This window comes from Mus caroli, unplaced genomic scaffold (assembly GCF_978045245.1).
Source record: "Mus caroli unplaced genomic scaffold, Mus_caroli_1 scaffold_20, whole genome shotgun sequence".
NCBI classification, from domain to species: Eukaryota; Metazoa; Chordata; class Mammalia; order Rodentia; family Muridae; genus Mus; species Mus caroli.
Genome location: NW_028227275.1, coordinates 42,131,261 through 42,153,831, shown reverse-complemented (window position 1 = coordinate 42,153,831; position 22,571 = coordinate 42,131,261). Strand labels below are relative to the sequence as shown.

Here is a 22,571-nt window from a genome sequence, read left to right as displayed (position 1 = left end):
AAGACCTATATGAAGAGATCAGAGTGGAAAGGAAATTAAGAGGTCATCAGGCTAATCTTTCTTCTCGAGTAGAACCTTTAAGACACATCTAAGAGGTAACCAGATAGTGACAAGAACCTGGCAGTGGCAAGCTACTTCACATGGCAGCCCACTCCTGTGTTCGGAGAGTCACACCCAGCATTCGATGCTCCTTTCTAACTTAATAAAAATCTAAGTGTTTTTAACCTTGGCTCAGACTTGACTTTATAGGGGTGTAGCCTTCTCCTTGCTTGCAGATGAATTTGAAGACGTGTTGCCCTTCTTAAGGTGGCTGTTCCTCTGATGACACTGACATACCCAAGATTCCTTTGTTTTGTTTCCCTGTGTCTTGGTCTCTGATCTGTCAGTATGGTCCTTCTCCAGGAAAGCAATCCTCCCCAGCCAGGCAATGATGGTATACACCTGTAACCTTGGTATTAAGTAAGCTGAAGTGAAGAGTGCTGGGAACTATGAGTTCAAGGTCAGCCTGGGGTACATAACCAGGCCCTGTCTAGTAACCAACCAACCAACCAACCAAACAAACAAACAACCAAAATACAAAACAACTCCTCAAACAAAGTAACTCTTTTCTCAATGTCTCAAAATTTACCAATCTCCCATTGAAAAAGCATGTGTCTACATTTATGCAGCCTATGCTGCTGAGACATTCACCCTGTTCATGCAGGGCTCCTTTGGGGACAGCAGGTCTGTGACTTGAAGACTTACCTTTGCCAGGGTCTCATCATCCAGGTGGTTCTTCTGAATCACATGTTGAAGTGCAAAATAAATTTTTTCCTGAAGCTTCTGGACTTTTCTTGGTTCGATCAGCCAGGCTCGGTCTGACAAGGGGAAAAGCCAAAGAATAAGGAAAGGGCACATAAACTTTGCTTCATTTACCTACATATATAAACACTGAGTTTCAGGCCATCTCAAATTGTGTAGCTCTAAGTTGCTTTTGAGGCTGTTTAGTTTTATTTGAAACAGGAATAACTTGTAAATAGTGAGGTGAGCCTGACCACACGTGGTGTAAGGATACAGAGAAGCCATTTGGTTCCAACAAACTCCTTCCTTGCCTAGTGTTGGTGACTGTTTCAATGTCTCTTCCTTCCTCCCAACAGATGCTTAGATATTCTTTCAAAGCAGAAATAATTTTGAAACCATAAAGGAATACTGTTAATAATCATAGTCCTTTTCCTTAGCATGAGTTATTCATTCATCAGATATAAAGCTGATGCCATGCTATAATTTATAGAACACACACATCAATTTCAGAAACAAACATCTGAGTTTTATTTTCCTGTATCGAATTAAGTGATAGGTTATCCCCTTTCCTTTTCTTGCTCTGTACTCTTCCTTTCCCTAATGCTCTTGTGTGCTCTCTCTCTGTTTCTTTGTCTCTCTGTCTCTCTGTCTTTCCTCCACTCCTTTCTTTGTCTTTTTTTTTCTGATTAGATTTATACACCATGGTGACAAAATGTGCTCAAGTGTTATTTCCTTAGTTTGATCAAGAGATGCTGGGAGTCTCCAAATGCTGAACAAATACTCATGGAAAAGCACTTGGCTGTGATCCTCCTAAACATAGTTCAGGTCAGGTGAGAAACTTGACTCGGTAATCCTAGACAAGGCAAGGACAAGTCAAGCCAAGAGTTAAGCAAACCCTTACGTAAGTGAGCACAAAGGACTTCAGTGACAATTGTCAATCAGAATAAATTAAGTTTCCTTTCCCTTCCCTAAACTATTTGGGAGTAAATAGACAGTAGCTATTAAGTCAAAAGTCTGGGGAAAAGTGGGATCTGACTTGAGAGGACACAGATCGATCTTCCGTATTGTATAAGCACGGCACAATGCCAGGATGACAAAATAGGGCACTTGATATCGTGAAGCCTTGGAGTGTGGGTTGACTACCAGGGCTGAAAGATTCCCCACTAGGTGGAGAGTAAGACAAACAGAATGCTTCTAAACTCTTCAGAGAATGAGAAGGATGGCCTCACTAGTTTTAAAAAGAGCCTGAACAGCTCAGTTGATTTTTAACTCAGGGAGAACAGCTTCACCTCCTGGGATGGTCATTTCCATGGCTTTTTCTAGCTGAAGATGGCATGTCTTCAGCATTTGCTGCTAGGATATTACTGATTTCCACAAACATGCACAAAGAGGAAAGGGAGTCTCTGTAAGGCTCTTTCTTAGAGTCAGCAGGAACCAGACTGGGGCTGTCTTCTGCTTCCATAGAATCCATCTTCCATGGAGCAGAGCTCAGGGTAGAGAATTAAGTGCCATGAGAATATAGGAAGGCATTATTTGGTATATAGTTGCTAGTAAAAAAGGACTTTTGACACCTTTCCTATCTGTGTTTGTGCTTCTGGGCCTTTCTGTTCTGATGAAAAGGGTCAAATGAAAACCAGAAACAAAAAAATTGAAGACTTGGCTAAACTATCAGTGATCATACCGTGAGTAAGATAGCCTTTGCATAAGAATGTGCAGAGGCACTTATTTTTGACTATAGCTAGGATGACATGTCAAAGATATGATAAAATTCAAACTATGATATCATTTGAAATGTAAACAAATAAAATGATTAATTAAAAAGAACCCTAAAACTGTGTTAAAACATTTTCTTCCAGCATTACAGAAAAACACTAGGGTGTAAGTAAAGAGATTTAATCTCAGAGAGAAATGGATTATGGAAGGAATTAAGCTGAGAAATGGAAAGGGGTTCATTTTTCACTCAAGAGAGCTGACAATGAGCAGTGATGCTATGTATGTAACAGACAGCTGTTTGCGTGACTGGTCAAAGAGGGAACACATATTTATTATCACAGTGTTTTCATTATATTGTTATGATTATCTATTACTAAGCTATTTACTGCTGCACTTCAAACTGGCACTTTAAAGTCCCTCTGTTGCTACACTTTAAGTCATTCCCTAAATGTCACATTTTACCTTTGGAAAACAGTTTAGTAATTTACTGCATTTTAGAGTTAGAGACGATGTTAGCCCAGACCCCTTCCAGAGTCCATTGTCTTATTTTATCAGTGAGGGAATTTCAGCCTTGGAGTTACACAGATCCATGTCTGAGATTCATCCTCTTCATCAGGCAAGTCCCACCCCCACAGCTAGCCTTCCACTTGGAAACACTTAATACTGCTAAGGATAGAGGCAATCCATTTGTTTCAAAAGATGATTGCAATGCATCATGGGTAGAACAGTTTTTTAAAAAATGTAATTAAAGTTCCTATACTTGGTCTTTCATTTAGGCATTTTCTGTAAGTTTCACTCTATTAGACTCTACATTAAAAAATTATTTCCTTTATTCTTAAACCAGAAATAGAACCCAGCTGCTCAGTTGACCCACTATTCATTTTTTATTATTTGTTGAGGAATAATTTTGCTTACCTGAATCTGGGTTGATCCCTGCCACATGTGACATTCTTGTGTTAGGAAGAAAATTGGCCATTAATCAATGTGAAGCTACTTGCCTTTGCATTGTCCAAAAATATCAAACAATTGCTAGAGAAAATGCGGTCCCTTTAAAGTTATTTCTCGAACGCATTGGTTTGGGAAGGTGCAATTGATGTTAAAGATAGTGAAGCAGGTTTGAAAAGAAGGCAAGGGGCCGGCGCCTTCCTACCTGGGGATATCAGAACAGCAGAGGAGAACAGAGCAATCTCCTCCTCAGTCAGCTGCAAGGAACACAGATTCTTCGCAAAGTCAAATGCTTCATTCACTAGGTCATCCGAACCTAAAAGGAAGAAGAAATCTTAAACAGAAATACTTCAACTTGGAATGGTGCACAGCTAGAAATACCTCATTATCAAGTATGTAGTCAGGGGTTTGCATATTAGAAACCTAGACCGGACATTTTCAGACCCCTGTCACATGAAGTGATTTGATGTTCAGTGGAGAATGAAGAAATTGGGTCACGTCTTTGCCAGGGAGCTGAAGATCATCTTAGCAACAATGGGGTACACTACTGGCTAGTGTGGATTCCATGTGACCTCAGCTGGGAACACATAACCTCAGTCCTACAAGTCTGAAAATATTTTTACCTAAAAATTGTAAGTAAACTGGATTTGGGGGCACATGTGTAGGATGCCAGCCCTCAGGAGAATGAGGCAGGAGGATTGCAAGTTTGAGGTCAGCCTGGAGACATGGTGAGACTTTGTCTCACTCCTATAAAGTCTAAACCTACATGACTGTCTAGACATGAGCTGAACAAAGACAACAATAGATATGCCAAAGTGGATGAAGGAAAGACTGTGACACCTCAGCAAAGGGATAGAAACAACTAAGAGATTCTGAAAGTGGGAGAAATAGTCTTCCCTAGGAATTGGTAAAATACCAAATGGCCAGCCCTGAAAACAGACATACAAGTAACATGACACTGATGGAGCTCGTTATAGATAGAAATATTTATGTATGTACTTCTACATATATGCTTGTAATACAATTAATAAAAATGTTAGGAATTTGAAAGAGAGCAAAGAGGGGCATATGGGAGAGTTTGGAGGGAGGAAAGGGAAGAGAAAAAAATGGAATCATTATGAGCTCAAAAAAAAAAAAAGAAATGAAATAGGAAAAAAATTGAAGTGATTGGGGAATCCTTTAGACTAAATCTACAGCTTTTACAGAAAACCTAGAGCATTCAACGCCGGGGCTCAGGGAGTGTTACTGTAGTGGCACTAAGACCTGGCAGCATGAGGTATCCAGGAGCTTCAAACTGAGACTTCTTACATAATGCTAATGAGCTTCATTAATTTTGTGCTCCACACCTCCCCCCTAAATTAGACTGATTTTTCATTGTCTAATTAAATGGCTCACAGGTCAGTTTCTTAGTCGTCGTGAATTTTGGCAAAATAGCACTGTATCTCTGCGCCAATCTCTGTAAATGTTTATTTGATGAAGCTGGAAATATCCTGAAGCTACTTGCCAAGAAGGCTTTTCCTTCTTTCTTGAAAATCTAGCCTCAAGAAGGGCATGGATGCATATCAGCTGCAGAAAGGGAATGTTGCCAGCCCATTGGGCTTGCTGTTGGCTGCCATATCAGCTAACAGCACAAGGGGTGAAAGGGCAGTGGCTTCTTTGGTGTCCATGGGCAGCTATGGAACAAGTGGCCCTATCGTTTGTTCAGACCTTTCCTGGCACCAGCCCATCTTTGCTAGTGTTCTCATCCATGCCTCATCCTGAAGACTGGATGTGAGGATACTCAGCACCTCCAAAGACTGATCCTGCTTTTGTGACTCAGAAGAATGGTTTAGGGGCCACTCTGACCAGGTCAGTACCAACTCTGTCTGTGCTCCCAGAAACTCACAGTCTTCTGGATAAGAAACAAGAACAGCAACAGTCTCTCGTGGTAATTACACATGGTTATTGCTTTTTATCTTGACCAGTGATTACAAATTTACTTAAGAAACTTACGGGCCACTCCTATAGACCAACAATGGTCTGCACAATGTGCTCCATAGAGCAGTTAAGCAGCAGCTAGAAACATGGTAGTCATACAAAGAGTGATCTAGAGTGGACCTAGTTCATTTAGCATCACACTTTGCTTATTTCCATAAGGCCAGAGTTGTGCCAGTTTTCATAGGGCTCATGGTTCTCTCCTTTCCTGATCAGGATCTGTAATTACAGGAACTGGAGAGCTGGGTAGAATACTGGACACTCACCTGGTCCAATGCCAATCGAATAATGAGACCCTAGCTTCTACCAAAGAATCAAGGCATATCATTTGCTATTTCAGTGTAAGTATATAGAAGGTGAAGACACTTAGTAAAATTGTGTTGTCATCCAAGGGAAACTTACCTAAGGCTTTGAACATTTGCATTCCTCCATATTTTCCTTCAAACAGAACAGTGTTGTTTAATGGGTTGAAGGCACGACACATTCTCACTAAAACCACTTCCAAGCAACCTATGAGATAAAATAATTAAAAATGTACATATGAATGTCATATATACAACAATAAAGTGGTCCTTAGTGCGCATTATACAGAGTTAAATGAATTATAATGTACATGCATGTTCCATATATCCAACAATAAAGTAGTCTTTAGTGGATAGTATAAAGAGATAAAAATTAAAAATGTACATGTGTATGTCATTTATGCAACAATAAAGTGGTCCTTAGTATGTATTATACAGTTAAAAGAATTAAAAGTGTATATATCATATATCCAGCAATAAAGTGCATATGAGGCAGGAAACATTTTACAATTTTACTGTTTTGATATACCATCTCCCTATGCAGCCCATGCCAGCTTTATATTCCAGATCCTTCTGCCCCAGCCCCAAAGTTCTGAGATGTGTCATCAACCTAGGACATTTCAGGAGAGTCCTTCTTCAAAATTAATCATCTTAGGGGTGCAGAGAGATGGTGCAGCTGTTGAGAGTATGTGCTGCTGTTAGGTTCCCAGCACCATATTAGGAAACTCAAACTCCAGGAGATCCTGTACTCTCTTCCGAAGGTACTACTACACAGGTGAAAAATTATTACACAGAGTAATAATTTTAGAAATCAAGATCTTTTGATACTTTGATAAAGAAATAAAAAGAATATATTTCAAAGCTGGATAAAATGGAAGACAATATTTCCTTCCTTTTTGTTTGCCTTTTGACAAATTTTAAATTTCACTCCAGCTTATGAACTTTTAAAGTTGATAAGTGGTCCAGGAAGTGTCAGCCACATCTAGTCTATGAGCTTCGGTATAAAAAGGGTTACTTCTGGAAAGGTTCACCTTTGAATTTTTGCCACATGAAACAGCAGTAATACATGTTTGGAGTAATTTCACTCAGTCTGACATTGTGTAGGACCAAGGAAAGTTGGCAGCACAGAGTGGATGCTTAATAACATGTAGTGAATGAATTAGTCTATTGCCTTTGTTTGTCCTCTCTGCACTATAGAAGACAGATTCCTGGGCTCCTACACTCAGTATCATAGCTGCTGCTGCTGGTAATGACCATTTCAAGTGAATTTCACATAGATTCATGTAAACAGAAATTAAGGAGGCTTTAAGGTGCTAAGTTCCTTTATACTGAAGACACCATTTGTATAGGAGGCAGGATATGTATGATCATGTAATTCAATGGCACCAAATACCACTCACGGATTGGGAATATATGAATCTCAGAAATGCACTGAACTGGGTTCCCCTCTAAAGGGACTGAATTCCATACTTTGCGATGATGGGTGCATCTCTGAACTGTTAAAAAGTTCCTTTCCTGTGTTTGCTACAATTCCTAGTTTGCGGTTCTAGTCCCATTCTTTATTTTAAAGGTTAGAACACTGACTTCTTAAGGTGTTTGTTCAAGGCCATACTTCAAACAGGTCAGGTGTTATTTTTTTGATAAGAGTCACAAAAATGTCACCTATTCCATATGCTTCCAAAACCTTACTGTAGAAGCCATGCCTAGTACACTTGACCCTGGGTATGCTTTCATGATAGCATTAATTGGTAGAGAATGGTATAGATAACCTAACGTGACTTCTTAGGGTATGTCAGAAGATTATGAGAACTCCGGCTGTGTGGTTTTGGAATTCTGGATTCTGGAGACCAGTGACTATACTGTCTGGAAGTCCAGGTCATCTGTGGAGCCATTTTTCTTACAGGGACAGCAACTGAAGCCCCAACACAGAGCCTTTGCTGATGCCACCCTTTCACCAGCAGATTGTTGTCCGGGTGAGCAATAAAATGGATTCTCCTGTCCTGATGGGAATTTTCTCAGTGCACACTAAGAAAATAAGCATAGTAGGGAGAAACCATCCTTCTGAGCACTACAAACTGTAGCCTTGAGCACAAAATAAATAAATGATTATTTAACCAAATTTTAGGATGGTTAGATAACCGATAACATTGGAATCAGTGCTTGAGTCAGAGTTTTTGCCCATTTCTATCATTGGTTAAAGAATCAACATCATGCTACCATAACAACTCTAAGTGGCCAATGTTCAAATGGCAGCTTTATCATGGTTTGTGATATTGAACACAACCTTTTACTCTCGTTGTTTCAAGTTTGAAATGATACCAATCTCATAAGAATAAATGAAACATCACGTGTACATGTGGAGATATGTACGAGGGAAAAGGATGTTATTTTCAGTGTGAATGAGTCCAGGAAGATGAACCCAAAAGCTACTGGGTTCCAATTTTCTTTTCAAAAGGATCCAAGAAAGACACAAGTACTTTTTTTTTTTGCTAAGGCAACAATAACTTCAGTATTTCCTGTGTGTTAAAGAGAACATCAGAGAAGAAGGAAGGATCCCAACACAGAGGAGTTTCTTCCAGTAGATCCAGGCTGCAGGCTATTCTCATTAAAATGATTGGAAGTGACCACAGAGGCCCAGCTCAGCCAGTTTGGATGTTTTTGTTCTCTTGCAGGAGCAAGAAGCTGGTTTTAGCGCCAGCTCAGCAATTCAGCCACCTTGACATGCTAATTACTTTCACTGCCTGTCAAGCTGGGCATCTCAGCCCCCGCAATTAATAGCTCTACTTTTCAATAAGCAAAATTGTATTTGACTTCAAAGGGGTATATGAATGGATATCAGGGCATTTTTATTACTGAGTTTCCTGAGGGAGTTAGGTGACTGTGTGGGTGGCAAAAAAGACCTACCTGTGGAAGCAGGGTTTTCTAGGGCCCTCGGAGTGCTGAGGGCCAAACAGTCCCTGTCTGAAATAGGCCCTCACAAGTCAGAAGGCTCACCTGACTTCAGAAGTAAGATCTGATCATTCTGACACAGCTCCATGAAGCCTGTTATCCGCTTGGCGAACTCCACCACGTACTGGATAGCATGGGTGATCTGGATGGCACACTGCTGCCATAGAGCCTCCCTGGACTGAAGCAGAGAGGACACAGCCCTTGAATTGACCACCTTCCAAGGAGATGAGGAAATATGCATGCCTCGCCCCACCTGTCACTGCCACCCAAGGTGGGAAGTGATTTTTTTTTTCTTTTTGGATTACGTGAATTCTATTGTTTTCAACTATCAAAGTACCATAGCTAAACAAGGAGAAACGATGTTTATAGAATGCAAACTAAATATTTTTCTTTACTACTTTTCTCCATTTCTTACTGCAACAAACTCAATCTTAGTTCGATAGCTAAAAACAAAACCCATGTTCAGGAAGAGTAAGTGATTCTATCCTAGCATCCACCATAATACTGTCTTTGTGGGAACCTGGTGGATACTGAAGATAATATTTTTATGTTGTGTTCTTTTCCCAGAATTTAAGAAAAAAATCCTGATATTTTGGTTGTCTATTATTTTATGGGGGAGGGGAGAGTTTCACTAAGTAGTCCAGGCTGGCCTAGAACAAAATGCAGAGCTTAAGGGGGGCGGGGCTCAGCTTCAGAAGGTCCTTCTCTGTCCTCTGAGTGCCAGAATTGTAGGCAGAAGCCACCAAACTTGAGTTATAAATTGTTTTGTTTGTTTGTTTTGTTTTTGTATAAAAGAAATTCCATAGGAAAGATGAGTTCAAGTCAAGTCACTCAATAAGTAATAGAGACCCTCAAATATATTTTAATACTTGAGTTATTTTCTTTGAACTAAGAAACTAAATCTATGTGACTGTGAAGTGTGCTTTTTGTGGATCTTCTTATGTCTGTTTTCATAATTATGTAAAAGTAGCAAGAATTAGATCAGCATGTTGTCTAAATCATATGTTTTGATAAACACATTTATTTTACTAAATTTCCACCAACTGGTAGATCTTGTGGTTGCCAATCTCTGTCTTGAAATCAAATAACATGAATTCTGAGCCTCCAGGAGCAACTCCATCCCTTAAACATGTCTAGTGTACTCAGAGAAACAGGATTATTACTGATGGCATGGGGTGAACAACTCTTTTGTAGCGCTATTTTCCAAAATGTTAGACAAAGATACAAATGTTCTCTGTTTTTGTTTTACCACCTTTGGGCACCATTTTTGCAATGATAATCTAATATCATCTGCTCCTTGGCTTAACCCATAGTTACCATGAGAAGTTCCAAAACACCTGATACAGGCACCATCTCCCCAGTCATTCAAATGGGGGCATAGCTTTCCATCATGGTAGCTTGCCTTCTAGAGACCTTCTGGCAACAAGCAGACATTTTTGGTTTCTACAACCATGGTCTGTTGTAGATTCTCTCACTCAGGAGAAACTGGAGAGGCAGTGAATGACTTGTGTAATACACAGAGTAACCCAACAGCTAAGAATGCTCAGGTGTGAAATGTCAACAGTGCTGAGATGAAGAAACCAGAAATGGGCAACCTCGAAGGTGACCTGTTCCCCATGGTTCTTGGAGTACCTTGCTTTGATACGCCTTGATTTCCTCGTAGGTGTGGGTCTGCCATGCCAGCTGATGGAGCTCTTCCATGGTGTACTGACATGTTTCCAAATGGGACTTAATGATGTTCTGTGCAATTCGATCTATGAGAAAAAGGATAAGCAATTTGAGGTTGTTGTGGTTTAAGTATTTTTCTAGAAGATGGGTCTGTAAGGACACAGATGCTGATGAGCTAAGTGCACAGTCATGTGAGAGGATCTGAACTTCACCTCCTATCTTAAATCATCCAAAGTCTTTGTTTTTCAGTCAAAAGTTTCTCATCTCCCTCTTTGATTATAGCTTTGTATCTTGCGAGTTGTAAAGCATATCTGTTTGCCTTTAAAACACTTATTAAATTACCTTATTGTTCAATTTTTGGCCGACAATCTCTAAACAGTTTAACACACATTCCAATTACTCCATAATGTTTTGAAAAATCACTGCAATCATATTTGATACCAGGAGGAGGATTAAGTATACATATTTGTGCTCATTTGTTTTTAAGAATAGGATGAAATAATACAATGAAAAAGAAAGGCTGTCTATGTAGAGAGGAGAAAGCTAACACTTAATTCGTTTACTTTGTACATTATTAGGAAAACATGGCTACTCTATGCATTATTAGAAAAACAAAGCACCCAATGACATGCATTTCCATCCCTATTTGGTGCAATGTGTGTATCTCTCACACTTAACAACCAGAGTCAGGTAGAGACAAAATAACATTGGCCTGTGGGTGGTAACTATGACCTCCATTCATACAATCATCAAGCTCAAACTTATAGTTTTTTTTCATGTGATGAAACCTTTGTCAAAAAGTTATAAACAAGGACATGATCATATCAACAAAAGGGAAGTGACAGATCGTGTTCTGGGCTGTTTGCCTCCAGGTAGCTGTAGTTTATGTTCTCTCTCTTAAGTCACTGTCCTTTTGACTTTGGTTGAGTGATGGAACTGGACAGGAATGCTCCCCTGAAAATCAGCTAAGAGTCACCTGTGTCAGAATGCGCTCGCTGGAAGTTCTTCATAGATCCATATGCTGTTTGAATACGTGCAGAAGAGGAAAGCTTGAGAAGTCAAAATACTCAGGAATCCTGTAATGTGGAGTGTACATGGATGAAGAGGAACACGTCTGCCTGGTAACTACTGTTCTTGCAGAAGTGATCCTGTGTTTCAGGTGCTTTTGGAAATTCAAGCTTGTTTTTGTTCTAAATGGTTTCACTTGATTCTCTAGGATACGTCTCCAAGTAATATGTCAGTGCCCCGTTTGTCCCTTGCTGTGTTTCTGGGGTATGTGGTGTGAAGTTGGTTGTGTTTCAGAGACACAAGGGATGAAAAATTTAAGCTATGTTTCTAACGAACTTTCTAAAATGAAATTCTCCTAAGCTAATGAGCACACTGGGAACTCTGAGTAAGTGGTTGCTACAGTTATCGCTGAGAAGACATTCTTTGTGATTTCTCACCACGGAAGCAGTGTGAAGAGTTGGATGGAGACAAAAGAGAGTTATTTGATATTTCAGTTAGTACTACTGATGGGAGACATTTCAATACATGTTTGCGATTTTCAAACCCGAACTATAAAGGGACAGAGATAAAGACACTACAAAACGCTAACTTATGATGCTGATCATATTCTGTTGGCTTCAACCTTGACATTTCTAGCCTTTTAGCATACTATACTACAAAATCCTTTCCTTATAAAATCTTATATTCAAAGTTTATTGAATAGCCTCCTATGTTATAAAAAAAGAGTGGGAATTACTCTCTACATTATATTAAAATAGATTGGTAAGTCATGGTTCATTATTTTTCAATTTCATTTGGGAAGTCTAATTATTTATATTATAAAAATAGATATCTGTTCTCCAGTAGTTATGCAATGAAAACCTAACACGAAAGCTTTACAGTCTTTAGACCTAGAGTGGCTTATTTTCATCTTCAAAGGTATGCTGATTTGGTGGTGACTCACAGGCTTCAGGGTTTATAAGCAAAACTAGAACTGCTACTTAGAATTGCCTTGTAACTGGTCATCTCCTCCTCCAGGTTATCTTCTTGGACTTATGGACAAAAGTTTAAGAATCCTCAGGTCTTCGGGCACTTGGCACTTGTAGTTTTAAGGAATATCGGAGAGGAGTAAAGAGACAGTTAGTATGTGGAAGGGCTAAGAAGATTGGTGGTTAAGTGTACACCCACATCAGGACTTGCTTGCTTGTGCACTTGTGGGGAAGGCTTTCCTGCCTCTTTGTAGCCTCATACAGTAGGGCTGGTGGGTCTTACTGTGATTCTCCATTCTTGTGTTGAGTCCTGATTCTAGCCAGGTTCATAGTGTGGTTATTTTTTATGAAACTGTCTCAGACCCTTCAAGACTCTAAATATTTCAAGAACTGGAAAACAATATTATTATATGTTCACTCAACAAATACTTAAAAAAAAAGCCCTAGTACAGATCAGGTCAAAGTATAGATTAAAACAAAAGTATTGTTTTTCATCTTTTAGGATTTATGTAATAAATGTCCTTACTTACTGGAGTATCTTCAAGAAGAAAGTACTCAGCTCTATGTGGGGAAGATTTGAGAGAAGATTTGGGGAAGATTTGAGAGAAAGAAGGGAATATGCAATCTGAGGGATGAATGTTTGTAACACGGAAGAGGATAAGATGCATGCAGGTAGAGGGGACAATATTATGAAGACAGAGCTAGGCATGCACACTAAGCTAGGTCACTTCAGATGTTATCTGTTACACTTGTACAACCTTTAACACTTCATCATAAACTACCCTTTTCAGTTTTTATGTTGTTACTGCAGAAACAAGGGTTAGAAAGAGCAAGCAACTCTGGACTTGTTTGCAAAGAGTTTGCAAAAGCCATTCTGGACTCAGTTCCATCTTCTCTGTCAAAAGGTCAAATGTTTGTGACACTGAGTGTGTGGAGGAAATGGGGGAGAAATGAGACTATATGGGGGTACAGAATGGAGCAGGAATAGCTGAGTAAGAATGTCCAGGCATTACTTGTCCTGTGATTTTAGACTTTGTCAGCAGGGAGCCAGAGGACGCCATGACGGAGGAGGGTGACAAGATTAGAGATTTGGTCCAGAAAGGTGATCTCAGAAGGAGTTATATTCGGGAGTGTGTGAGCATAATCAGGTTGTTGTGAAAATGTAGGTAAGATATAAGATGTTCTGTACTAGGTCATGGCATAGAAGGGTAGAAGGTTTGAGTGCCAGACAATTCCGAAAGAAAATACACAGGACCAGAACACAATGTAATAAAACAAGAAACATTAACAGTAGCAGCAGCTTAGTTGTTGTTCACTTACATACATAGGTTTGAAAATGTCCACACATCCTTATATGAACACATCCATCATCTTTCATCAAATAACTGCCCAAACATCCTTTTATCCCTTCCTTGATTCCCAAAACACTCGAGAAAGCTGAGCTTTGTCTTTTTGTTTGATAACCTTAAAGCCTACACATTTAGAATTGAGAGAAGAGAATGCTATAAATAGATGATTTCACACATCCCTCTGATGAGAAATAAGTTAAATGTCTTTTACACATGGCAATGGAGGCTCCCAATGCAGTGTGTGGTAGGACTGTGTGCAGAAACTAACTTGGTCCTTTCTGGGCTCAGGTCAGTATAACACAGGGCAAAGCTATTCTTGGTCTTAAAAGAGTATGGCCAGAGGTCTCACTCTGTCCCTTAGAAAGATGCTTGAACATCAGAGCAAGATAGTTTTCTTGGGCTGAGAGTCTGTAGTTGTGAAAAGGACTCAAAAAGAAAGGACAAAGAAGAGACAGTGAGTACAGTATGCTAAGTTCCTGCTGGGAGCCAAAGGAGCTTCGAGAGTCCCTGCCTGAAAAAAAGAGAAAAGGTAATAGCAGATGCAGTCCCCTCTGGGGACCAGCCACATGAGAAAGTCCAGACAAAGGAGGCAGAGGAGAGAGAACAGAGACGATGGAATCTTACTGGGCAATCACACACCCTTCATCTGGTACCCTGACTTGGATTGCAGCTACTTCTCCGCAGGTGGCTTCTATTGGTTTCTTTAACTAGCCTGGGCTGAAGATGGGTACATGTTGAAAGACGAGTTGGCATGAACTGTGCTGGAATAATGAGTTCAACAGGAATATGACAAAGTCCGTCATGTCTCGAGGTGGGGCACACAGAGCCTGTGCTTTTTGAGATCAGGAGGAGGAAGGTGATTCATCAATGCTGGGAAATGAACTTCTAAGGGCAGCTGCAAACACTGTGTAAAGACCCTGTACACACGCTCAGTAAATCAAAGGTTGCTCAGTTCACTGAGAGTCTGAAAGCTGCTTTAATTGCTAGTAAAGTGATGTTGAAGAATGAGAAACACAATATAATATATCCAATTCTGTTTTCTACTCTCAATTACAAGGAAGAACAGTGCTGATTCTGGCCCAGGCCAGGTAAACTGGGTGTGTAATTTCAGGTTAATATTAATCCCATGTTCCTTATTTTGCATCTTCATGGGACATCTCTCTGCCTTCTGTGCTGACGAACATGACCCCCACCCCCACCCCCATTCACTGACATTACATGTAGACTTAGATTGTAGTTCTAATTCTTTTCATAGGGGAAGCTTATTTGAATCCACGTTTTAAAATTAGCCAATAGAACTTGTAAGTTCCTAAATGAATTTTACTATGTGAGACAAAAAAATTACAGTGGTTAATTCACAGGAGATAATAATCCATGAAAATTCTCTGTCATTTTTGGTGAAAGGATATAAAACAATATCACTAAATTGTTACACTTCTCCAAAAGTTTTAAGGATGATCTTAACTCTACTTATGATGTGGGCAATAAGAAAAGAGAAATTAAAATTTTGAAGGGGAAAATGGAATAAAAATTGATGGTAATTCTCTGTAGTGTTTGCAATAATTATGGAAGCCTGGGGCTGGAGCTAACATCCTTCCTCCATTTCCAAATGGTCTGTGCCTAAATAATCCTATAAGTCTCTCTCCCTGTCCCTGTCCCTGTCTCTGTCTTTCTGTCTCTCAGTCTCTGTCCTTCATGTATGTCTTTGTCTCTTTGTCTCTCTGTGTGTCTCTTTCCTTTTCTCTCCGACTTCTACACTTCTTGTCCATTGTGAGTACTTCTCTTTGTAATGTAGTCAATGAGTCAAAATGAATAAGGAATTCTCTTTAAGGCACTTTCAGCATGGCAAGGTTGGGATGCAGGATGAGTTTACATAGCTAGATAGTTTTCAAGGTCAGTTAGACTGGATGCCATAAAAAGATGTATAAAAAATATTTTGAAGCAAAATTACAGAAACACATGGGAAATATCTTTCCTTGCATACCAATTCAACACTATAGCAAAGTTTAGAAACAAGCCACCCATTGCCAGGTTCAATGCGAAGCAGGCCACCTCTGCTTCAGCAGGGAAGAAAACTGACAGGCAAGGTGACAATTTCATGTTTGTAGCTGTGATGTTATAAAACGGGGACCAGCTTGCAGCTCCTAAAATAGCAAATGACCTTCTGCAGCTCTGATTCCAACCACTCAGCGGGGTTTTTTTTTTTTTTTTCCTCTCCACCAAAGTGGCTTATTTTAGCTCTCACTAGACATTTCAGCAAATGGTGCTCTCCAAAGGCTACATGGTCTCAGTCGTGGATCCCCCATCCCACATCCCACAGGTGGTTTCATTAGGATCTGGAGAATTGAGCTTATCTTTAAAAACAGCTGCTATTAGTGTTATTATCAGGAGCATCCAGGTCTAACTGCATGGAGTAGAGAAGACTACATGGCTCTGGAGGGCTGACATCTGAACGTCCCAATCCCATCCTTACTCCACCCCCCTGCCCCCCGCAAGAGAGAAGGGTTAGTTTCTTCTCTGTGAACTTGCATAAGAGATTTTTTTTTTAAGTTTCAAAATCTTTTCCTAAAATACTATATTTTAGCCTCAATCAAAATGATTAGTGGATTTTAAAATTGTCATTTGCCTTAAAGATCTCGAGAAGGGCTGAGAATTGTGTTTAGTTTACATTCCTTGTGTGAATGTGGATTCACTTTGAATTAATGTCAGGTTATCTCCTTGGACTCTCTGACAGCAGGTTTAAGCTCCTATGTTAGGTTTCATTGTATCGAGGTTTGCCAGGCCCCATACTTTGAGGCAGCAACTATACTATAATACGCTATAATATATTAAGCCAGCTGGCTGAGAGGGAAAAGCACTTAACCAAATGCACATTTTGCTTTTTGCCATGAATCATACTTTATACCTTTCTGTAGTTTACTAGTGCAGTGGTTTCTTACCAACGATGGTGTCAGAAGAGGCCATGTCAGTTAAGACCTTTCTGATACTTTGAATTTCTAGTTGGAATGCATGACCTTTAGCATGAATATGATTAAAACATCAGTAACCCTGAAGGCTAAATGGTCAATGTATTAGTAATCCATTTGCCTTTAATGAAACAGCAGCTTTAGCATGTATGGTTTGCATTCTTGTCAGCGGGAATTGTCGGCAACAATAACCTCTGTGTTGTTTATTGGCTCAGTCCACTGTCTGGCCTTCATCACTCTCCCCAGTGAGTCAGAAGAGCTTTCAGTTTGCTTTTCATGGGCGTTCTATTGTCAACTCATATCAGAGAGTAGCAAAATTGATTTATTCTAGACAAGCAGCAAAAGATATTTATAGACTTTTAAGAAAATAATATATTAAGAAAATATGAAGTTATATCATTTTATAGTTTGTAGTTTATAGTCTAATTATGGAGTGCTGAAAGTATGACAAAACACAAATATGAACAAGTGAAAATAGAATAAATCAGATTAATGTAGGCAGTGATAACACGTGGCAAAGGGTGAGTGAAGAAGGAATTAGAATTCTTAACATTTTCTTCATATTCAGAAAGACCATATCCCATATAACAGCAGAAGGTAAGAAGGGGAGAAATTTAGAAGATTTAAAAGAGCATATGTAAGCATCTGTATTTAAGCTGTGCTGATTAAAAAAAAAAAACATAGCAAAAACAAATTAACTACCTAAGGATGCTTTCTCATTGCTGGCTGGTTGAAAGCTGTTTTGGATCATGCATCTTTTGTTTTATTTCAACAGTGCATGTGTAATTTTGGGGAAATTAGAGTTTTCTTGAAACCAGTTGGCAACATTGAGAAAGAATCTATTATGAAAACATTTCATTTCAAAATTAACTTTCCAAGTAAAAGACCTCCTCCACAGAACAATGGGGAGAAATGGGTGTGCTTAAATGTCCTACAGTGCCCAGCTTTGAGGCAGCTGTATTGGAAGACGGAGAAGTCTAATACAAGCCCTTTGCATCTTCTGGTTTATGCTTTTGAGAAAGTCGATTCAACTCTAACTGTCCTGGTTCCATCCATAGGAAAGTTTAGCCACAGCGACACTTTCTTTGGCGTTGGAAGTCTGAGAGTCTCCCTGGCACATTTTGTTCTGTTTGACTCATGCAAGATGCATCCTACTGAGCTAAAGACAGAACCGATCCTAGCTTTAAAGGCACACGGAATTCTGACATGACAGGCACAGACAATGGAGCACAAAGCCGGACAGAATCCTTCCTTATTCCCCTTTAAGAACTGCAGCTCTCCATCCTGCCCAGAGGACGGTTAGAGGATCACAGATGATGGAATCTAATTATAAAAATTGCTTAGGGCCACCACCAGGATTGATGTTTATTATCTGAATTTTGTTGACACATGGATTGATTGTTAATTTAGATGGGAGCAACCCCCCTCCCTTTCTCACTGCAGTTTTGGAAGTTTCGTCAATACATTTCTGACCTTTGGAAAAAAAAATAATTTAGAGGTAACCTTTGGATGATCACATTTGTATTTTCAAATCCATAACGTAAATCTTAATAAAATATCTTGATTGTTTAAATAATTTATTTAATTAGCTAGCTTAAAATAGTGCTTCCTTAAGGAGTCCAGAACAAAACTATCCAAAATGTTTGAACAGTCTGCTTACAAAGGAGTCAATGGTTTCTTATGTACAGAACAGGTCTTTCAGGGTTCAAGTTTAAACAGTAAATTATTTTCCCTCCTTAGTATTAAGGACATGCTCTCAAAAGAAAGCTTATACCTCAAACTAAAATAAGTAAGTAAGTAAATAAATAAATAAATAAATAAATAAATAAATAAATTCCAATTCTACAGGTTTCTTTGTATGTTAACCATCACAGAAATAAAACCTCTTCTAGTTGGTAAATAGCCATGCGCTAAACTAGTAGTCCCAAAGTGTACTAATCACCATCAATCTGATGATCAATAGGCATTTCCTGGTTCTTTGGCCACTGTGGTATTTTACCCTGTGCCATTACAACAAGAGATAGAGCCAAGGTCAAGGTTCAGAGTAAGGTGAAAACGTGGCTTGCTGTAGGAGAATGCTTGGAAACACAATTCCGGGCGGTATTATCAATAAAAGCCATGTCAAACGCCACCTTGTAGGTCCTAAAATCCCATTTTATAAACCAAAGAAGACCCTCGTGAAATCACTCCCTTTCCTTATTGTGGAACATTTTATATCTATGATGTTTTTTGAAATTGAGTGTATAAAATGGAATTGGCTTCGATGTATAAAATCCAGTGGCTTCGATGCTTTCTCCCCCCCCCCACCCCACCCCACTTGCCAGTAGATTTTAGAATCTTCTTATGAAGTTTTAAACCCTGAGTCAAGAATTAATCCTAAAATAATATCTCTAGGGGAATTCCACCGAAGATCAATTTTTCACACTTTCAACTCAAAATCGAAAAAAGTGTGTTAGAAGATTTCCTTACTCTAGTGAATGTTAGCATGTTGTATTAAGAGTGGCACGAACATTTCTGTACTGTAAATAGATATGTATGTTCATAAGCACTTGAACTGAACATGTATGTTTGCATTGAGTATGGTATAGCGAAACCTTAATATTTGCTTAGAGCCTTCCTACTCTCAAAGTGCTTTGTGTACTTTCTGGATTATGGAAAAATCATGCCCTCGAGGTAACCTCAGCCTCACCACTAGATGATATTAGTCTTGAGGGGAGGATTTATTAAAGGATATCTATAAAGGCAGATTTGACTGATCATTAAAAAAACAGCTATAGAGTCCTGTGTCCTAAGTACCATCTAAAATAATTCATGGCTACACACCAGTTAGAATCAATTCTAATCACAGTCAGCTCAAAAGTATGTGGCAAATCAGGTTGATTAGCTCAGTTCACACACTCGGAGAATTCTTTCTTTGAATAGAAGATAGAGTGCTTGAACGAAGTAGATGTTGGGAGATAATCTGTGAGTAATGGAAGAACAGGGTGATGTTAAAGCATCATAGGGGCTAAGTATGTCTCTTTCCAGTGGCTGGGGTGGCTTTCCTCAGTGGTCAAGAGCAGATTTTCTTTTACTTCATGATCATGTATAGTTTTCCTTCAAGAGAGACTTGGAAGTGGCAACCCTCATGGAGTGGGCCAGTGAGTTTTTCCTGAAGCTATACTTACACAGCTATTCACCAGATATGTCCATTGTGTGTAAGCATGAAGGCACTGGGACTGGCCACACCACCTAGTCCCTCAGATGTCTCTTTTTGCCCCTGACTTTCATTTTGTTATTATTTACTTAGTTATATGGTTTTTGGGGGATAGTAGATGGAAAGAAGCAAGTGCTTGGCTGGGTTTTGGTCATGGTCACACCACTAAATAGAAGCCCAGAGAAGGGTTTCCTGGGTCCTGAGGAGGGGCTCAATGGCTATTGCCACAGCCATGCTATTTAGCACTGCTACGGAGTGCATATTGGCTCAGAAGTCCTTCTTTGCCACTCTTCTGTGCTTTTCCTGTTGTAGTTGTTGAAACAAGGATTGTCTGTGTGTATTGTCAAAGCTCTCTGGAAAGTGAAAAAAAAAAAAAAAAACCTCACAATCCTCTGAGGTCATTTTGTCCAGTTGCCTTACTTTTCAGATGGGGAGACTGAGCCACATAAAGAGGAACACTTGGAACCAGCCTACATGAATAGAAGATTTCCTGTGATTGCAAATATTAATACTTTCTCTAAATGCCCGCAGAGTCTGTGGCTGGAGTGAGTGTCAGCAAGGGGTTTATGGGACATTTACAAAACATTTACCCTCAAGTTAAGAAAAGCTTAACCACAGCCAATGTATTTTCCATTCTCCAGACCATTTGAATGCTTTCTCCAATAGATGTAGTATCCTATTTGTGTTAGTGACCTTTGTTCCTCGAAACTGAATGTCACTTGTATGTGTACAGATGCTACCAGAGGACATAGATACTTCAGGAGCTGCAGCTTCTGTTCTCTGTATCACACCCCCACAGGAAGTTAAATAACAGCAGTTATAAAATACGTAGAGAAGTCTATACTATCTTTTTTTTTTAAAGCTGCTTTAAGTCCACGGTGTCTACTTAATTCTTAAAGTCAACATTTGACACTTACAGAAAATTTTGCAAAATAAAGCACCCTGAGTAAACCCTTTGGGTGACTCTGTAGCCTTAACAGTATAAAGTCGTACATGACGGAGACTAGATCATTTTTATGCCAATCTGCTTGTGTAGTGTCCTCTAACTATTCATATCGTACTCAGTTATGTAATAGACACATCTAAAATGAGGGTTATTTCTGTGTTTGTTACTTTAAACTCCAGATTCCATGAATAGAACACAAAAGGAATATGAAAACAAATCCATGCTAACACTATGTGGAAAGAATGAGACCGGGAGTTCACATTCCCTTGTCTACATCTGGAGGGACGACCCAGCCGATGGTATGGAAGATACACTATCCTGCTTAGCATTACAGCTAATTTAAGGATGTATATACATATATGTTCATATACATGCATGTGTATATATTAACTTTCTCTCTCCTTTTAAAAATATTGTCTGGCTCCTTGAACTTTCTTTTCTGGAACTTTCTAGATACCTTGTCAATCATCCTTCAGCTTAAATGAGCTTTGCTGAGAGTATAATCTTGCGGCGTCCCCAGAGTATCAGAGAGCTCTGATGGGAAGCAAAAGCCAATGGTTCCATTTTCTTTCCAGCTCACTTTCTGAGAATCCTCTGCCTCGCTTCCCTTCTCTATCACCAACCACGCAAAATTTTATTCCCAGAGACATAACACATCCATCATGCTAGCTCGAAGTAAATTTTCAGCCAAGGCCTGTCAATACTAAGGCCTAAATATTAATTTGTGGTTGACTTCCAGTTTCTTCTTATTTCATGACTTCTTTTTCTCTTGGGATTCTGAAAAGCCCAGGGATATATTTCTGAAATATTCTTTGTTGTTTCTGTTCTCTTAACTGTGTTTTGCTTTCCAGCCTCAAGATTCTGGGAATAAAAAAGTTTCCTGATAAGAAGAGGTCTTGAGTAGCTAATACTCGCCAGCTCCCAGAACTTCATATCCAGGATCACCTAGGACTTAGCTTCTATGACAGTTTTAAAAGTTAATTTACTTAATTTAGCATGCTGGGGATCCATCTAAGGGTCTTATGCATGCTAGGCTGGTGCGTCACTACCGATAGCCAGTCTGTTCTATTCTAATTGTAGCTACTTCTCTTGACCGCTGTCACTTAGATGGTAAGGATAGAAGCTGCATTTTGCTTATTTAGTGGCTGGAATATTGCAAAAAGAAATCCTTCAAAGCATGCATGGAAGTCTATGGTAGTAAAACAAGTTGCTTAAGTTAGAGTTGACCTTTACTGGTTGACTCACTCTGTGTCTTAGGGAACAAACTCCCATTTCTCATCTTTAACCTATCTAGAAGCTTCTTCGTGGTTGATCTGAAGCAGGAGGTAAATCTCCTCTTGCTGACTGATACATGTGAAAGATTTTTACATTTTCCTCTAAACAGAAACTATTAGCACCAGGATCCTTATTCCAGGAAGTGTGGGTTTTCTTGATCCTTTAGTGAAGGGTAGACTTGCTTTGGGCTTATTTCTGACTTTAGTAACAATTATATAGTTGACTTGGTGATTTATACATAGTTGTTCAGACTGTTATGTTGCAGTTCACAAATCAATTTTAATTAAACATTTCAAAGATGTGAGGACTAGTTGAGCACAGGCTAATCCAAACCTTGCTCCAGAAGAAAGATCTTCTCATAAGGACTGAGCTCAGCATGGTGGCAGGACTGCATGTCCTTGACCCTCTCAGAAACCAGAGGGGGCAGTCATAATCAGTGGCCAAATGTGGTGCTCACAAATTTCTTAGTGTGCCAGAGTCTTGAATTCATTATTGAAAATGTTGCTAAGCCCAGATTTTTCTCTTTTGTCTG

General features: G+C 39.4%; 1 protein-coding gene across 1 annotated transcript in view; it reads right to left on the bottom strand.

Annotated features, from left to right (window-relative positions):
* Rorb (RAR related orphan receptor B) overlaps positions 1–22,571 on the bottom strand; it is a 175,171-nt gene that overhangs the window by 15,125 nt on the left and 137,475 nt on the right. The window contains exons 5-9 of the mRNA XM_021151635.3: positions 10,296–10,417; positions 8,709–8,841; positions 5,815–5,922; positions 3,644–3,754; positions 745–857 (exon numbers count right to left, since the gene is read on the bottom strand). Of these exons, the coding sequence (XP_021007294.1) occupies positions 745–857; positions 3,644–3,754; positions 5,815–5,922; positions 8,709–8,841; positions 10,296–10,417 (587 nt within the window). The remainder of the gene's footprint in view (positions 1–744; positions 858–3,643; positions 3,755–5,814; positions 5,923–8,708; positions 8,842–10,295; positions 10,418–22,571) is intronic.